Source organism: Opisthocomus hoazin, chromosome 10, assembly GCF_030867145.1.
Source record: "Opisthocomus hoazin isolate bOpiHoa1 chromosome 10, bOpiHoa1.hap1, whole genome shotgun sequence".
In the NCBI taxonomy this organism is placed as follows: Eukaryota; Metazoa; Chordata; class Aves; order Opisthocomiformes; family Opisthocomidae; genus Opisthocomus; species Opisthocomus hoazin.
In genome coordinates, this window is record NC_134423.1 from 28,655,878 (window position 1) to 28,675,179 (window position 19,302).

The following is a 19,302-nucleotide window of genomic DNA, read 5'->3' on the forward strand; positions in this document are numbered from 1 at the left end:
TCAATCTCAGTTCATTTTTCATGCAGCTTAGATTTCTGTAGTTCGGTTTGCAAAAAAATGCAATTATTCAGCTTCATCTTAGACAGGACTTACTGCATGGAAAAGAATGGCAGAAAAGGCCATTTTGAGCAGTAGTGCATTTAAACAGTATTTGGAAGTTGCAGTTCTTAAGTGAGACCATTTTTTTTAAAGTACTTTGAAATCTTTTCTGTTATGCCTTCAAAATTTAATTTGAAAAGCTGTGTAATTTACAGATTAGAAGCTCAAAAATAGATTTGATTTTTATGTAGAAACTCAGGACTGTGTTCAGTTGCCAAACTCCACAAAATCCACTGTTAGAAGAACAGTTTACTTCAATGGTCTAGTGTCAAAGGTGTGTGTTGTTATTCCCGGCTGAAAGAAACAAATGTGTTATGATGCATAAAAAAAAAAATCAATAAAGAATTGTTTATGGCTTCCTGGTTTTATGTTGTCCTGCTTTTTAAAAAAAGTTATTTTGGCTAAGGGTTATATTATTGTTTTATAACAATGCTGGTGTATCACTTGCCAGTTGAGGACCTTGGAGCTCCGGAGCCAGTCTCGTTTACTATGAGGCTGTACTTGGGTGTAGAAGAATGGCTTCTAAACAGAGGATGGAAAAAAGATTTATTTCCTAATATTGTGGTATAGTAAGAAGTATGAGATAAATGACAACATGTAGCCTTGTTTTGAAGGGGTAGGCCGTGCTATTGTTTCACACTTATATTTTTACATACAGCAATGTATAGTGACAGGGCTATGGAAATGTGGCTGCAGGAAACAGTTTTGTTACTGTTTTTGCACACCTCTGCAAAAACGCCAGCAAGAATCTGAGCGTGGTTTCTGTTAAGTGCAAACATATAGGTAGATGGAGTCTCTGCTTGAAATCTGAATTTTAAAGTCTAGCTGCGAAGTGGTAGCAATGAATTTTTGAGCAGGGCTGGTAGGATGTCTAGAGCACAGTAATAACATCCCATGACTCTCAGCGTGTTTCAGTGCAGATACAAACCTGAGTGAACCTATTTTATTTAATTAGTTTGGGATGTAGAAAAAAAGTGTGTGGAGTTTTATATATACTTTATATGGGTTTGCATTCTCTTTGAGGTAATGAAGAAGAAAATGTTCTTAATCCCTTACTTCTGGACAGTGAAATGGAGTCTGAGAACATTTTGATTAACCTCTTGGCTAAATATTTTAGTGAAGACATGATTTGACTCTTAATTGTTTCTAGTTGTTTCCCTTAGAGTTATGGGGCAGGGAGGGAGGAAGGACACTTACATGTTTACAGGTACTATGGAAAAATGAGGTACTGTTATCTGTCTTGTTAATGTAAGACGGTCAACACCTGCTAATGGACCTTGTGCTCATCCTTATATATAGGAATATTTGTATTCTGGACATGTCCTTGGTAAGCATGCAAAGTGTTAGTTAGAATTACAGTGAATGTGTGGTTTGGTTGTGCAGTCTATGCCCACCAGTTCATGCTTAGGTGCCAAATCTACAAAAATAGCTGCATGGGTTAAGACTAGAAAAAGACCTGTTAACCTTGATTTAGGCAAAATTATTGTCTGCTGTTTAGTAAGCCATACCGAAGGTTTATCAGGGTAGGATGCATCTGTACAGAGCTGTGTTTTCATGCAGCTGTGGCTCTTGAGAGTTATCATGCAAATTATCTGACGTCATGACACTAATTTCTTTGTGTGCATTGCAGTAAATGAGCTGTGATGAGACGGATACTGTCAAATGTAACCTGTAACCATGATGGTGAAATGGAAGTTCCAAGAAAACAAAGAGAGGCAGAGGGAAGTAAAAGGAAAATAAATGGAAGGAGTATAATTCTAACACAGTTTTTGCTAACCTGTTTTGCCAGAAGGCTTGAAGACCTTGTGGAGTTCTGCAGAGTTGTGATTTGTTTCCGCTGAACCCTTGAAAGAATCTTTTTAAATAGGTCAAATACAATTTCCTTGCTTTTAAAGTTATGTATCTCTCGCTATTTATGAAACTGTAAGCAACCGTGACAACAAACGACCTGATCCGAGTTGCTGAAAATATGAGTTCATGAGGGCATATTTTTTTGCATATGGTTCTGTTGTCTTTCAGTATTTATAGTGTGGCATTTTCATGTGTGTTAGGGAAGGGAATTAATACAGAAAATTTGGAATAAATTTTTATACAATGATAGGCTTTTACTTGGGCAGCTACAAATACAATTTTTCTCACTATTATTGCAAGCTGACATTACTTTCTGTTTAAAGCTCATCATGAAGCACATGGGGGTTTTTTTCTTCTTTTTCTCTGCTTACTTTTATTGTTTGCTTTAATAGATGCCTGAAATTCTTCTAAAAAAAAAAAAACTTTTTTTTGCTTCTGTCTGTCCATTATAGAAATGGGAAGCAGTTTTAGTGGCTGTAATTTGATTCTGTCACTTAAGGAAGTAGAACTTTACCTTTGACACGTTACTTAACATAAGTTTCATGTTTATTTTCAGAAATGAATGTGCACTGATCTTCATATATGTCTGCTAATTTTCCTTTGTTTGGGCAAAAGTTTGTTGATGATCTAGACAAAATGGCTTTATGACTTAAGATTTTTACCCAAGTAGGTTTGCAATGCAACTATGATATAGCAGAATTAAAACCATGCTAATTACATTTTTGATGTATCCATACAGTGGACATGGTCTTACAGTTAATATAGTTTTGTTGCTAGATAGGAAGGAAAATAAAACTGCAACTCTGATGTGGTCAGGGATTGAAAAAGGAGAAGTCATTGCTCCCTTGAGAAATGTAATGTGCATTTGTCATTGGCGGTAGCTTCCCATGTGGGTGTTCTGAGCAGACATGAAAAGTGGCTTTTTACTGCACAATTTACTCTGATTTTGCAGTTAATCTCAAGATCCTCTCTACCCTAAGCTCATGCCAAACTTATGTTTCAGTTCTTAGCTTTGAAAATCATCTAGTGTGTGACTTCAAAATGAAAGGGATGCTGTATTTCAGAGCTGGGTTGCCTTTGGCAAATGTGTTTCAAAGCCAGGTTTCTGGTGTCCATAGCAACCTGTGGAGAGGGAGGAGAGGCTGGACCCAGATGGGGACCGACATGCAAATACGAATTTGGAATTTGCTAAGGGAGGAAAGTGCTTGAGGATGAAGAAAAGTAGCAGACCTGAGATGAGAAGCAATGACTGACTGAAGAGGGTGAAGAGGTTGTAAATGGGAAACAGGTTGATGTATTTATACCTAATAGTATGCTAATTTTAAAAGACCTGAAATAACACCCCAAAACAGTAACAAAATGTTGGTGAAAATTACTGTCAGTTTTTTCATTTCCCTTTGTGTGTGATGGTACATGGAGCAGATAATAGTGTTTGCCTGCTATTGTTTCTTCCATTAGCTCATGGAAAACATTTGTGCATCTCTTATTTTTTACCCTTAAGTATGTGTGTATATATATTGCATAATCTCATGTCACATTTCTCTTCTTCTTTAGCCTGAGCTGCTTATTTTATGCACTGCACAGACCTTCTTTTTTCAATATCTGCTGCAGAAGGTGGAAGAGCGGAGTGAATGAGATAAGACTGCATGAAAAAAGCGTGTGATCCCACGTAGGGGTTTTAAAATTGTGTTCTGGAACACTGGTCTGTTTCCTTAGGAAAATTCTGAGAACTAGTAAATTTGCCTAGGTTTATGTCTAATGCGGTAGAACATAAGGTATTGTTATGTCTCTGTATGAATTTGTGGCAGATTATAATAAAATTTTATACCTCATATCTTGTGTACTGTAAACACTGCCGGACCTGTTTCGGAAAGAACAGTGCATGACTGGAAGGGGTAGAGAGGAGGGCAGAATGGCTGGCTGGAGAATGGCTTTTGTGTAAGAAGTGGTTGATTGGAGTAGGATGTTTTAATTTTGAGTAAAGGTAACTGAAACAAGATACAATATAGGCATCAAAATCAGGACTGATATGAAAGGTGCAGATGAATGCTTACTGCCTCATATAATTAAAAATCTGTGGGTACTGAATACAGTTAGCAGGATCAGGCTTAAATGAAAGGATGCATCTTCTACTCTGATGCGTAAGCTGTGGAACTCCTTGCTTCTAGGTGCTAAAAATGCACAGCTTCAAAAGTAATGCTCATGCAGGAGGATTTAATGAACAGCTTTATGTCAATGACTCCATAAGTTCCTGATTCAAAAATCACTGAATATCTGAAGAAAATGCTTTGTAAATACGGCTTTAGAGGGATATATGCTTAGTCTGTGTCTGTGTCCCTCCTTTACAGCCCTAGTGATATTTACTAATAGCCACGGATAAAATGCTGGACCAGATGGATCTTTGATGTTGCATGTGGTAGCTATTTGTATGGACTAGTTAGGATGGTGAGTGCTTTTAAAAAGCAGAGGAAGGAATCTGGTAATTCTGTATTCAGAGAACTGTTTCAGTAATGTATGATATATGTAAAAAATGAAGCCACACACGGAGAAAACAAATTTTAAGAGCTGCTTATAGAGATCCTTTTATTACATGTGTTCAAGGAATGCAACCGCATTCTTGCGGAACTAAATTTAATGTGTGATCATAGCATGAACTGAGATTTTCTTTTTTGAGAGTGGGACAGCTGACTGAATGTTTAATGAATTGAAGCTTGGAGTCCAGTGGATATTCTGGGTGGGGTTTTTCTAACAAAAAAAGGTATAAATTTATATGCCAGCTGTTGCTTTCTATGTAAAATATTTCTGAGTCCTACTGGTTTTGTAGAGGCTTGTTAATCTGGCTTTAGCTAGCTATTAATACCTTTTTAGGAGCACCTTGGAAGAAATTTTTTTCTGGAAGAAAAGGAGTGCAACGCTGATGCATGCCTTTTAGTGTTTTGATGTATAAACAATGTCTAGTGTGTATCCTTTTGACCACTGGACATCACATAATCTTGGTGCTGATTTGATCTTAAATTCTATGAATGTATTTCTAAACACTGTTGGGCATTTTACGATCTTCTACCAAAGCAGTCCTTTGTTGATATCAGGTAAATACAAAATGACATCCCTTCATTTTGTGATGTTCCTCTACCTCTTTTTTTATTTTGTCTCTCTCCTCCCAAGCTGCATCAGAATGTCACGGTTGTTTCCTCAGTGTACAGGGAATGTATTGTGAAGTGTAGCCTGTGACTAATCGCCTCTTGCTGTCTCTGCTTATTAACTGTCTGACGGTGATGTGGTTGCACCACTCTCTACACATGGCCTCAAGGATACGGCATTGTGACGCCCATGTTAAAATATGCAAGGCTTGATTTCAAAAGACATTTTGGGTTGGAAAGTTACAGAGGTTATAAGCTAATATTGTGGCTGGTTTTACCCCTTTTATTTTAATGAATATTAGGTGGTAATAGAATGAAGGGTACCTATTCTGTGTTTATACATTCTAGTATACAGTTGATGTTCTAGAGGCTATTTATTTTCAATTATTCTCCAATTTGGTTGAATTAATGTTATCCTACAGTTCAAGCAGTATGTTTGGAATATGGCTTAATTTTTTTCTGCTGAAAATGCATTTAAAGTTTGTTGAATGTCAATGTTTTACAAGTCAGTTTGTTGCATTAGTACCAGATTAAAATACTATGATGGCACACTGACTTTTCAAGTTGCATGCACCTTTATCTTGCTAAACAATTTACCAAAATAAAACAAGTGCTGGACTGGTAATTGGTTATTGGCAAATGTGTAACAGGTGATTGTAGAGAGAACAACTGTGTGAAGGTCTTAATTATTCGTTGGTATCTTAGTAGCTGTGATGTAGTTCTGTTGTGAAAATATTTTCTGTGGTCTTTATCCTTTTTCAGTAAAGGTACTCCCTCTTCCCTTCTCCTTTCTGCTTCCCAGTGAAACCCCAAATATTGTCTTATGAAATGAGATGTAATTTAGTTTAGGAACAGCAACTTGATATTCTTGTGGCTGTGTTTCATTATTGTGATGCAAATTTACAAGACAAGCAGGAAACACAAAGCGGTTTCTATGTAAGGTTTTCTAAAATAATGAATGAAGTTTACCAAAACCTTGTGGGTGAATTTTGGAAACCTCAGATAAGTCAAGGCCTGAAGTGGTGAGCACCACCCTCTTTGACAGCTGTAAATTTTTGAGGCATCCAACTAAAAGTATATTAAATTACTGGTAATTTTAAATCTGTAGTTTCTAGGTAGAATCTAGCTAACTAGTTGCAGTTTATTTAATTGGAACAAAGGAAGTAGTAGAATACTAATGAAAATGCTTGGTTCTTCACTAAAATTATTTTATGCATGCACAAGTTTTACAGCTGCAGAGCTGTTTAATGATGTTTCCTCTTTAGTAATTTGTCAATTTTTTTCAAAATTTCATTTTTAGGGTTTTAAAAGAAGAAATAGGAACCTTTTCTCAAGCTGAAGACAAAGTAAAAGAAAACTGTATCATGTGTTAGAATACTGAAGAGTGAAACTTCTTGGATTAGTGTATTTCTGGATTGCAAAGCAAAAGAAAGAAGAGGCTGAAAATGGGGAGAAAGAAAATACAGATCACGAGAATAATGGATGAACGGAACAGACAGGTGAGAAGCAAGGAGTCTGCATGAATAAGTTCAGTAATTCTAAAAATTAATGGGAACTTTGAACACATTCATTGTGATTCACTCTACTAAAGCTGAGCTTTGTCTTCACATAACTATAGATGGCATTACCAGAATACAAATAAGAAATATGTCTCAATGCTTTTAGTACTTTTTTAGGGAAATTGTTGTTTATAAGTAATATCAGTTACTACTTTAAATCAAATGCACTGTAGAACTACTATTCCTATTTAAATGATACCCTAGTCTGTAATTCTAGTAGACTGGGGGGATTGTATAGAAATAGACACCTTAGTTGATCTGATAGGTACTAGGAACACTAAAGAAGTGTCCTGTGAACTTGTTAAGTACCAAAAGTTGATGACTGTGCAGTAGTAGTGTTTCCTCTTAGTTTCTAAATTGCTATGTGAGATATGAAATAAAACTGTAATTGGATATTGAAATGTATAATGGGGTATCTGAAGCTACCATTTTTAAGGAAAAGTGTTGTAGGAATGGCTTGGGAGCTTCAACAATAGACATAGTGGGTCAGACCAAAGATGCCGCTGGGCCAGGATCTTTTGTCCAATGATGGTCATAAGTAAATAAGTGTAGGACAGAGATGCACATGTTACACTACTCTGTAATCCTCTTCCAGCTTTGAACTATTCTTAGCTCAGGGATTTCCTGAGCTGGATGTGGTTTCCGTATATTTAGTAACCATTAATGGATTTTTTGTTTTGTTTTCCCCACCCCCTGCCAGTGGACTTGTTCAGTGATTGTTTGAGCCCTTACAAAGTTGCAGCATTTACACCATCTTTTGGCTAGCTTTTCCTATAGGTCTATTACCTCTTGTTTCAAGAAACACGTTTTTTATGCTTAATCATGGTTCTGGTAGTTATTGTAGCTCTTGTAGGGAGTGACTGCTGCCTCTGCCATATCTAGGCTGTTCATCTTGCTCATTATTCCATGGACCTCTGCCAAGGTTTGTTATTTTCTTTTAAAATGACTTCTTCAGGCTGAAGCACCCTAGTTTACTTAGTTGTTTTAATACAGAATTTATTCTACGCCTTTCACCATTCTCACTACTTGCCCCTAAACCTTCTTGAGTCTTGGTGGGTTATTTCTGGTGGCAGAGGGACCCAGAACTGTTCAACGGTGTTCAAGATGTGTGCAAAACATGGTCTTATGCAGTGGTGTACTGATGTTTGTTCTCTGTTCCCTTGCTAGTATTTAATTTGCTTTTTTCACTTCTCCAGAGCACCAGCTTCATGTTGGGGTAGTGTCAGAATTCCATTACACTTGTCTTGCTGCTGACATACCAGCTCAGAGGCCATTGTGTGTGAATTCAGGATTGTTTTTCTCCTGGTATCACTTTAAAGCAATGTAAACTCTGAGAAGACTATATATAGCAAGAAAAGTATTATTGGAGTTTGGGAGAAAGCCAAGTATTGTGTTTGAATAGCTTTAATCACACAGTGACTGTATGTTTCATGTAGATAAATGTCTTAAGTACACATAGTAAAAGTAGATGAATTAATAACTTTAGTTCTTTCAAGTCTTGCTGTAGAACTTGAAGAGGTGGAATTTGATTCCCCTGCCCCCCTTTTTTTTAAATTATTTGGAGTAAGTTGGACAACCTTGTTTTTGTTCTATGTGAAATACAAATATTGCTATACTATACCCTGACTTTGGTGTGGTGGGTTTCTTTTTAGGGGGAGTTGTGGTTTTTTTGGATCTCCATCTTACTATTCAGATTGGAACAATGGAGAGGAGGAGAATTAGTGCATTTGTATTAATTTTTAGCCCACTTGTACCATTGCTGTGACTGAAGCAAATGAGTTTTGGTTTTAGCTATTTCTTGGCTAGCACACTTTTGGGCTTTTTAGTGACTAGGAAGAGGCTTTAAGCTCAAGCTTAAAAATGCAGTTAGACTTGCCTTATCATTTCCTGTGGAAACTCAGAGATGATAACATATGGCATCTTGTTTTTAGAAGGTTTTAAAGATATTAAATAGCTTTTGTTAGTGGAGCCAAATTTTTTGTGTAGAGGTATTGATGGAGTTCTTTAACCCCACTGACGTCCGGTAGTTTTGGTACCTAGTATATAGAGTTTTAACATGCTAAAATGCCCTGATGCACAGGATATTTATTAGGTATTAATTTATTCTGAGAATTTTTTCATTGACTCAGATAAGGAGGGCATTTAGGGTTTGTTTTGCTGAACAGAAAGTATAGTTCAGTTGTGTTCTGTCAGTTTTTCTATGGTACACATAGCTGGTGCGTATGTCAGTTATGAACGTGCATATAGAATCATAGAATGGTTTGAGTTGGAAGGGACCTTACAGATCTTCTAGTTCCAACTGTCATGTCCTGTTTAGATGTTTAGTACAATGTTTAGGCTTTTTTGTTTGAAAATACGAACAAAATGATATAGAGCTTTGCCTAGAGAGGAAGTGCATGTGACTTGTGTGGGAAGAAAAGCTATTGTTTCATCAGAAGCATCTTATTTCTGATGGGATTGTATGCGAGCTCAAAACAGAATATATAGACCATTACTCTGGGGGATTACAATTGTCATGAGACTGTCATTGTATTATTAATTAAGCAGTCTTACCTGCTTGAACGAGCTGTAGGACATTTATCTTCATTAAGTTGAAGAAAATAAAGTACAGTAAATTAGGTATCAAAGGAGCTCAATCTTGCTGCCTTTTGGTCTTTCCTCCCTGCCTGTTTTGTCAAGCAACTTAAGAATAGTGCTGAGGAAGTTATTGGCCTGCAATAAAGATAAGTATTTTTGGTTTTAGTGTGGTCCTAAATGGCACACTAAACTGCAAGAGAAAAAAAAAGGAAAAAGATAAATTTGCAGAACTGAACTAATATTCTGCTTTCTGAGTTCTTAAATGAAAAATGAGTTTATCATAATCTATGTATGTTAAAGGAAGACTTGGACTCCAGTAGTAGTAGGGGTTTGTGCTAAGCACTGGCCAAACACAATGTGCGAAATTGATGCTGGCTGAGAATCTCACAATTAAAAAACATCTCACAAGTAAAATAGCCTTACAAGAGGTGAGAAAGGTAACATTTCAGTAGAGAGGTTAAGATCCCTTGCCCAGGATCGTGTGGGTCCTCAGTGAAAATAAGCCTTTGGTCTTTTTGTTTAGTGACTTCTCGAAGTAATGTAGCAGACGCACATCTTGTTTATGATGCCTTTGTCCTGACAAAAACTCAACAGTGGCAACTGTCTATACCTGCTTGTACTTGGACAGTAACCTCTTCAGTGTCTCATAATTGAAGTATCAGAACAACAGCAGCTAGTTGAAAACCCCACAGTTTCCCCAAATTCTCGGAGGAATCCAGACAAAGTAATTCTTACCATCTCATCCAAGATAGGATAAATAAATCACAAGTGTTCTGAAAGAAGGCGTGTGTAAAGTGACAGAACTGCTAGGAGACTTACACAAGATCTGTTTTTTTAAAAAGCGGCTGTATTGTATTATATGTGGATAGTAAAATTTCCACCTGCATTTGGGAAAAGTACAGTGAAACCTGTATTTGTACTTGGTCAGCTTGGTGAGCTGATAACTGAAAATAAAATACTAACAGAAGATGCATTAAAGTAAAGTTTGTCAGGTTTTTTGGCATTTTGTGTCATTAATGTATTGTAGTTGTTAAACATAAGTAGGTAAACAGATCTTTTTACCCTAATTGAACCTGAAATGTGTTACATCACTTACGTAAAATTGTTTCGGAGAGCGTGCTGTATCTTAATGGAGCTTCTCACCAAACATGCTTTAAAATGATTGAATAAAAAAGTTATGGTAAGTACTCTCATCTGAACATGGATTGTTAAAGCCTCACAAAAGGCTCTGTGATTAGTGGTCTTTAAACCCTGTGAAGTGTCTAAGTTAGAAGCACTGCACAGGAACTTATGTGAAACTGTGGTCATCATAATACACCTGACATTCCATATTCTCATCTTCCTAGGTCTTTTGTTTATTACCTCTATTGCTACTGTGGCTGAGTGTTAACAATTCAGGTTTTCAAAGATCACAGGCATGATGCATTTTTGGGGGCAGGGGGCACATGTTGAAACAGGGTTTTTGGGGTTGGTTTGTTTTGGGGTTTTTAGGGGGGGTGTTTTTCTTTTTTAATAGACATGGATACTGTTTTATAGCTGGAGAGGAATCTCGGGCCCAGTGTACCTTTGCGAACATTTGTGGTGGAAGAGCAAAGTATACATATACTGTTTTAATAATACAGCTATTGTCATCTTGCTGTGTGCATAAGGTTGTTAGTACGTCTGCATCCGTCTGAGACTACCTATGTGGCGGGAAGGGTAGTGTATATTTTGTATTATGGGTAGTATTAAATAAGTGATACGCATGAGATACAGAATTTTCCCATCCATATTCCATAAAATTGATGTACACTTAGGTAATTAACATGTTAAACTATACAAACCTATGAAACAGATTTGATTTTCTTGTATTTTACTTCATTCCTATCTTGCAAAAGTATTCTGACTGTTGTCTGTTAAACATGTAGGGCATGTAGGTCACTGGCCTGTCACAGAGGCATGTAATTTGATTTGTAATACAGGGGTGCAAATATGGCCATAGGCAGAGGTTTTCCATTTAACACTGAAGCTCAGATTGAAAGGCTAGATCCAAAAATAACATCTTTATTTAAAAGGTCTCAGAACATTAACTTCCTAGTAGTAGATTAAATGCCTTTTTGAGACACTTGAGGACATTTAGTAAAAATACAGTCCTTCAGGAAAAGTTGGCCTTAGCATCAGACTTGTGTTTCATTGAACTTGATATTGACTACATTGATACTCTTACATCCTTAACTGACATCTTGTGAAAGGAATAATTTTTTAAAACTTTATAATTGATGTTGATTTTTATAACAAAGTCTCTTTCCCCCATCCCTGGTGGGCAAATGCTCCTTTGTGGTGCTCTATAATGGATTTATTTCTCCACAGCAGGTCTGATTGGACAGAATGATCATTTCGTGATGTTCCCAGGTGGTAGACAACAGCCTGAAAGTATAAGTGAATCTGATTAAATGGCTTAATAGCAACAAAATAAGCATATTTCTTAGCTTTGCGTAGTTAGAAATCGTATTATGTAGTAACAGTATTGCCTCCATTGATATTGCTGTTTTCTTCGATTTTATTGAACTTTATTTACTTGAGTAAACTAGTTACAGAATAACTAATGATCAGAGAAGAAAATATTGTGATACCTGAAAAGTCAATATTGGTTGAACAGATAGGATCCTACAGACTGTAGCTCTTCTTGGTAGCTGTATACCAGTGGAAGGGTTGGGGCTTGTAATTGGGTAGCTTAGTCTAACACAGGGCGCTGGCCCTAAAAGTGGTGCCCAAATAGGATAGGCAGTTCTCCTAAGCTTGTACACATGTTCAGTTATGTCACTTGTTAGTACGTGTAAAGAGTGTAGGCTCAATTGGTATATTCCTTGAATGCTTGATTGTAGTCCTTTAAACTCATCATGTTAAAAAAAATCCATTATTCTCTCTCCTCTAGGTCACCTTTACAAAGAGGAAGTTTGGATTAATGAAGAAGGCATATGAGTTGAGTGTACTCTGTGACTGTGAAATAGCACTCATCATTTTTAACAGCTCTAACAAACTCTTTCAGTATGCCAGCACTGATATGGACAAAGTTCTACTTAAATATACAGAATACAACGAGCCCCATGAAAGCAGAACCAACTCAGATATCGTTGAGGTAACAATTTGAAAAGACAGATCAGTTTTCTTATCTCCTTAAAACTTCAAATATAGAGCAATATAGAGTATTTTAAGATATTTTAAGCAAATGTCTTCAATAACTTGAAAACCTTGTCATAAAATGTTAACTACTGCTTTTAGCCTGGTTTCTCTAAGGCAGTAAGTTGTTTTTACAGCCATGTTGTTTTCCCATCTGCCCTCTGCCCGTTTCTGGGAAACATGTTTGATTTCAGCCACGTTTGGCAGGGGAAATAGAGGTGTGAAAGATGGTTGTTTTTCTGGGGGAGGGAGGTAGGGGAAGTGTTGAAGGTTTTAATGGAAAAAATCAGTTGGATGGAGAACAAGGTCCAAAGAGTGCCCTCAGCTTAACAGACAATTACGGCTGGTCCCTTACCTCTTCTGAGGTAGCAGCCACTTTACCAGCCAGATACTGCACACAGATGAAATCAGCCACAGTCTGTGCTGCCCCTTGTTCAGCCAAAAAAACTGACAAAAAAAGTGAATCTGTGGAGCAAATGAACTTAATTACATTTGTTGTCCAGTATCTCTGTATGTCACTTAAAACATAGTAGTAGAACAACTGCAGTTTCTGCAGTAATAGAATAGTGTGAATGTATTTACTCAAAGATATTGGTTTTGTCTGCTTTTATTATTCTTGTGCTTTAAATAGAAACTCTTTCCAGTGTATAATTTCTAAATTAGGTGGAGTAGAAATCAAGGATTTTCTTGGCAGTTGGAGCCTTTATGTAGTGTAACTGCATTTCAGATAAGAGTCGTGTCTCCAGTAGTCCTGTAAATAGACCAAAACAGGTGGCTGACTGAAGTGTTTCATTTAAATTCTGAAGTTGTCTTCTGAACAAATGCCTTGCTTTTTAGGAATGATTTAGGAATAGTGATTAGCCTTCTATAGCTGAAGAGTCTATTGCCAAGGGGATTACGGAATACAGGGAGGATACTAGCTGATCTTGTAAATCAATTTTTCAAGCAAAAATCAGATTGACAAAACTGGGAAATAGACAAATGCTTTATATTTCTTTCTGAGAAAATTTTCTGCTAGTTTGTCAGCTGCCTTTCATGATCAGAAAGAAAACCTCCCCAACTTCTGTCTTCAGCTTTGAGTACTATTGAGAGGGATAATACAAGCTTTGAAGAGTTGAAGGAGTATCAGTTTGTCACTGCATTAGTATAAATAAGGGATAGCCACTGAAGAGGAGGGAGAACCTAATTCTTTCAAGATGAGCTTTTGATTGTGACAGACTTGAACCTGATAGGGATGCAAGCAAGTTGGTTAGCCAGGCTGATTGTTGTTCTGCATCTAAGATCTCTTTGTGTTGTGAGTTGTGGTAATAGTGCTTCTTCACACTGTGAGGAGTAAGAACCTCTTCCAAAATAATTTCCATGCAAGGCTGCCTATAGTTTTTTGGGGTTTTGTTAGTGTTGATTTTTTTTTTCTGTGTGTGTGGTTTTGTTTTTTTTTTTTTTAAACCAGTGTCAGGCATTTGGCCCCTGACAACTATATAAAAAAAAAAAATGCAGTTGGTACCCAAGTGCATATACACTTTCTGTTCTGGGGGAACACGCAAGGACTCATCTACAGATTCGTTCTGATTTTCCTGTGTTGATTTGCTGTATTTTACTAGTGCAGGATTTTGGACTTCAATCTCATTTTTCAAACACAGTAAAATTTAGGAGTGCATCTCTCAGTCTTGTGACATGGGCCTTGTATGCTCTTTAGTCTGCTTGAAATGTTTTTGAGGTTTTTTCATTCTTAGGAGAAAGTTATTTAGCCACAGTGGGGAGTGTATACCTTTTTGCAGGGAAAATATGTTCTTTAAGTTTATGTCTGTGTTCTGGATGGGAGAGTTAAATCAGTAGGTTGAAATACTGGCAAGCTCAATATATGTAAGGTAGAGAGACGTTTTCTCTCTGTTGGATTCAGGAAAAAAATTATGTGTACAGTATTTCAGAGAGATACTCTGCAGTTTCATTTTTTGCATCTGACTGCATTTCAGATGTGCTCTGCCTGTGTGGTAACTTTGTAGTCTATTAGCTATTGTTCTTCAGGCAATTAAGAGATATCATTCATGGTTGGGTTCAGATGGTTTGCTTCCCATGGTAAGTAAATAATGTCTTTAATTTAGGAAAACATTCCTTTTCAGTGGAAAATTATCTGATTTTTTGCTTTACAACAGAGCTGAATTGGTTCAGTGGAGCATATGATGTGCTTTGGAGCAGGTGCAGTGGCAGGTACAGGTAGGGAGGAACATGGGAGAAAAGATGAGATGGGGGAAGAGTAAGACTCCTGTATTTAAGTGGTAGTGATTTGCCCAAAGCTCCTGCTTCATGTAATTCCACCATTGATGGGTGCTTGTGGTGCCATAGAGGCAAAGTTACAGCGCCAGCATTTTCGAAACATTCTGAAAGAACAATGTAAAATGGCTTCTCTTTCTTGTGCCTATGTAGAAATACTATTTTAACAAACAAAAATTACAAAAAAACCCTCTAAAAATCTGTCAAATATACTAAACCAATTTAGAATTAGTAGTTCCACGTTATGGAGTTGTAGCTGATGTATATATTTTAGGTACCATTTTAGTAATTCACTTGCCTCCTTGAATATGACGATGGTATTTATTGTGATGTAGACTCACGGTGAAAGTAGTCTTGACCCACTGTGTTCCTGATACACATGACAGGAGGGTTTTTTGCTGTGCTACAAGGAAACCTAATTCTACTCAGCTCAGAAGCTGTGTAAGGGAAGAAACAAATCTACTGTTACTTATTTTCAGTAGTGGGTAGATGGCAATGTTGTAAATGATTAAGTGAAATTGATGAGACATCTTCCTCTTATAGTTGCCTCCTGTTCAATTTTGGCATTGAAATTGCTTTTATATGCCCAGAGCTTGGTGTCTTCTGTTGCTGCTGGAATGTTTGTGTGAAAACATCGTAGGAGGGAGAGCACTGGCATCTTAAATGAATACTAGAGGTTTTTTGATAAGTGCGCTTATGTCTTTCACTGTACATGTTATTGTAGATGTGAATGCTCTGTTGCTGTTCTGTAGCTATTCTTTTCTAATTTTGTCCCTTTTATGTGTTTTTGTTGGTCCCATTTTTCAATTTCCTTGTCCCCTCCTTCCCCCCCCCATTCAGTTTCTAAGCGGTATAACTACCAATAAGTTGTTGACTTCTTTGCCTATTTCTTTCCATGGGTTTTTGTCGTAATATTTTTTTTCCTTTGGTAGCTACTTGGTAACTAGTAACTGATACGGGTGTAAGGAATATGGTTTTTCAGCTGTCTTGACAGAATCATAGGCTTTTGAATAGCTGGAATTGCAAGTTACAGGTTTTTGTTTCAATGTAAGCTTTCTAAACTATCAGTAGCATACTAGGGGAGGTCCCTTCTCTGTCATTTGTTACTTTTGAAGTTAAGGGAGAAGATCTTGTAACAGATAGCTTGTAGCCAGTTTCAAAGGATAATGTGTGGCATTTTTTAGCAGGGACTCAACCTCTGTGATTTTCAGCTTTTATTGCTGTTTGAATCTGTTTTACAGCATTGGAAAAAAAAAGAGGTGAACAGGGAAAACAGGATTGTTTGAAACACTCGAAATCTTTGGAATATACACAGATCTGTGTAAAAACCTCTGTGCTTATCAGGATCAGGCACGATTGCTCTAATGGGTTTTTTAGATTAATTTCTGCATCCCTCTGAAGCATTCAAGGTGAACACAGCTGATGTTGGTGAGGACAGTGAAACTTTGCTTATGAGTGGTGATCTCCCGACGTTTTAGTAAAAGCCATTTACTCAAGAGGTGGTGAAGGTAATGTTGCCTTTAAGCCTCATGAAAGGAAGAAATGTATCCTGTTCATATTCCAAAATAACCTTTTCATACAATTTCAGAAAGATAAATCACCATTCAAAAAATTCCTTGGTGTGTCTTGCTCTTGAAGAATGTGGTCTTTTTCATATCAGATGAGAGAGGTTTTGTTGGGTTATACAAGAAGGTTTCATTCATCTTATTTTTTCGTGGTTATTTGGATGAAAGCTAGTGCTTTTGCACAGATTAGATGGACCATATAGGGATGTTGGAAAAAAAACCCTGAAATTTTCATTCAGTGTGTGCTTTGAATTCTTGAAATATTAGGGTCGTGTATTTCGTTTTACAAAGCCATAATAGCGCAGTTGAAGATTGTTACACTGAAGTACTGTCTATGATTTGAAGGGCTTGCTGTAGGTGTTACAACATTTGATGTTTTAATGTTCATGGACTTTTCTTCTGTAACACATTATTCTTGGCAAGTAATTATTTTTCTTGAAGAAAGAAGCAGAGTGCTTCTGCAGAGTGAAATGGGAAGAATGTCAGGTTCTATCAGGATTCTGTATCCATATGGTCGACAGAATGTTTTAATGTATAAAAGACAGTTTGAGACCTTGAGTATTCATCATTTTTTGATCCAAAGGAGAAGAGGGAAGTGAACAGGCACTCATGTTCAATCTTCTTTAGTGTAGGGGGTGTTAAGATTGCTACAGATTCTCTACAAGGTAACACTTCCACACTGAGTCCTTCTGTCCCTCAGGATGGCCTCAGAAAGCATCAGTCGTTCAGTTGTTCCCTCTCTTCCAGCCTTGCTTTTTCTGGGAGTCAAGGGCTGAAAACAGGCTGCTTTTGCCTGTTTAGCTTGACTTTTTATATCTCTTTCACTTTTTGGTGTTCCTCGAGTGATATAGAAAAACAGGGTTTCTTTAACTTATACTTGCCCATGTGTGGGTTGTGCACGTTCTGTGATATCACCTCATCAAACTGAGGGGATTTCATTTTTAGGAGCCTGTCTAAAATGTGACCTACTTTGCTGGTTGGCATCTGTGCCAGTGAGAATTTTGGATAGGCGTTGGTTAACGAGCCTCTTCTGTGTTGTGTCGTTTAATGCTGTTTTCAGTATAGTATAATGTGCTGTGTAAGGCTTAGGTTATACCACAGATATTGACAGCTGTCGTTGAAATGTGCAATGATCTGTAATAAAAATCATAAATAGAAAGTATAACAAGTCTATTTAAATAATATAATGTAATTACTGTAAACATACTCCTGTGAAAAGGCTGCTGTATTGGAGTAAGGATAATTGTTTCTTGATTTAAGCTACAGGAGGTGATTTGGCTGTTTGTATTAGATCTCTCAACGTGGGAATGCTGACTCTAATAGGAAGTAACATTTGTGATGGCTTGGTGTGACAGTGGTCATGTCATAGTTTGACAGAAACGAGACAGAAAGCAAATAAATGTACCTGCTGCTACTTACAGTAGTGTAAAAAAGCCAGTTTAATTTTACAGAAGCTGTGTTCAGTGCATCATCTTGCATTAAAATACCAAACGGGCACTCTATTTCTCTGCCTTTTCACAAAATTTTAATTAAGAGCTGTTACAGGAGCAATAAGTGTTCTTTAGTCCTAGACATATATAGTATTGGAGATGTGGTTGTCAGATCATAGCTTTGAGTAAGCGTGTGGAGCTCATCTGCACGTGTAGAGCCGGCAGCATAAAGAAGCAGATGCATCTCCACAGCCAGATGGAGCATATGCCAAGAGACAAGTGCAGCAGTGTGGGGAGCATAAACAGAAAAGTTGGTGTTGAAACACTGTGTTTATAAACCAGGAGCTTTTTGTTTTGTTTTTTTTATTCTAGTTTTCTAGTTTTCTCCACCTCCCCTGCATTGCTTCTTTTCCAGACTATGGATTACCAATATGTATTGTGAACTGTTATTGATATGTCATACAGTATAGTAGTTTGCTAACCATGGGATGTTACGGTATTTTGGCAGCACTTGAATTGGTTCATAGATTCTTTTTTTTTTTAATTTGGGTGAAATTCATATGAAATGGAAGATCTGGGAATTGTATATCAGTATACATGTATGCACACATACAAAATTAGATGAGAAAGATGCTCAGTTAATTGATCGTATTTCCATCCTTGGTGGATACCTGGTGTATCCAATCTAGATACGCTTTTGGGTAGCAGTTTGGGCTTCGGTATTTTGCTGTTCAAAGCTAAAAGGTAAGATGGTGGCAACTGCATCACATCCTTCAGAAATATATTTCTTTGAAATGTTTCATAGGAGAAGTTATATGTTAAGTGTTTAAACGTTTTTAAAAAGGAAGAGTGTGCTCTACAACCAGCTTCAGTTGAGAATTAAAACTGGTGCTTAATGTAGGTGACTAAAATCTCCCAAGTTTACCTGAAATGTCAACACAGCTTTATAGAGCTGAGAGACGATGCCATGGATGTTGTTGGTTAGATACAGACTAGAGATTGTAGGAAGGTGGACAGTGCTGATTAGTTAACATTATTTTGCATTCCTTCATATTTGATAGATGGAGAATTGCCAGAAGTCGGCTAGACTTCGGTGGGGGGTGGAGGGTGGAGAGAAAAAAGCGAAAAGCTTTGGGCTGGTAGAAGGATACATATGAGTACTCTAAATAGTATTGTCATGTGCTTTTGTTGTTTGGGCCACTTGCTTTCATCTCCAACTAGTATGGACCACACCGTGGAAATAAGTGGTATACATTCAAAAGGAAGAAGCATAATAATGGTTTCAGTGAAGTAAGGAAATTACTCTGTAATCTGCTCATGATGCTGAGAAAATGTAGGCAATATTGGACTTGATTTGCTAAATGGTTATGTAAATGTAATTGTACTGCATATAACGTCTCAAATAATTTGAGACGGCGCACAGATGCCTTTGAGACATTTTAAGGAGGTGATTGAGGAGGTTTTATATATGGTTAAGGACTAAAATCTCACATTTAAGCGTACCTTGAAAAGAGAGAAAATGCATAAATGCTTAAGTGGTCTGCAATATGAGTCATCAAAAATTTAGTTATCTAAAAATATACACATGTATATATATATGTATAGTAGCTTGAATCTATTTTTTTGTAGTAAAAGTGTTTACTAAAAACCT

The 19,302-nt window shown here is 37.0% G+C and overlaps 1 protein-coding gene across 7 annotated transcripts in view; it reads left to right on the top strand.

Moving 5' to 3' along the window:
• MEF2A (myocyte enhancer factor 2A) overlaps nt 1-19,302 on the top strand; it is a 94,013-nt gene that overhangs the window by 30,640 nt on the left and 44,071 nt on the right. For all 7 annotated transcript variants that reach the window (XM_075432070.1, XM_075432067.1, XM_075432074.1 and 4 more), the window contains exons 2-3: nt 6,391-6,589; nt 12,141-12,344. In XM_075432070.1, the coding sequence (XP_075288185.1) occupies nt 6,536-6,589; nt 12,141-12,344 (258 nt within the window). In that variant the 5' untranslated portion in view covers nt 6,391-6,535. The remainder of the gene's footprint in view (nt 1-6,390; nt 6,590-12,140; nt 12,345-19,302) is intronic.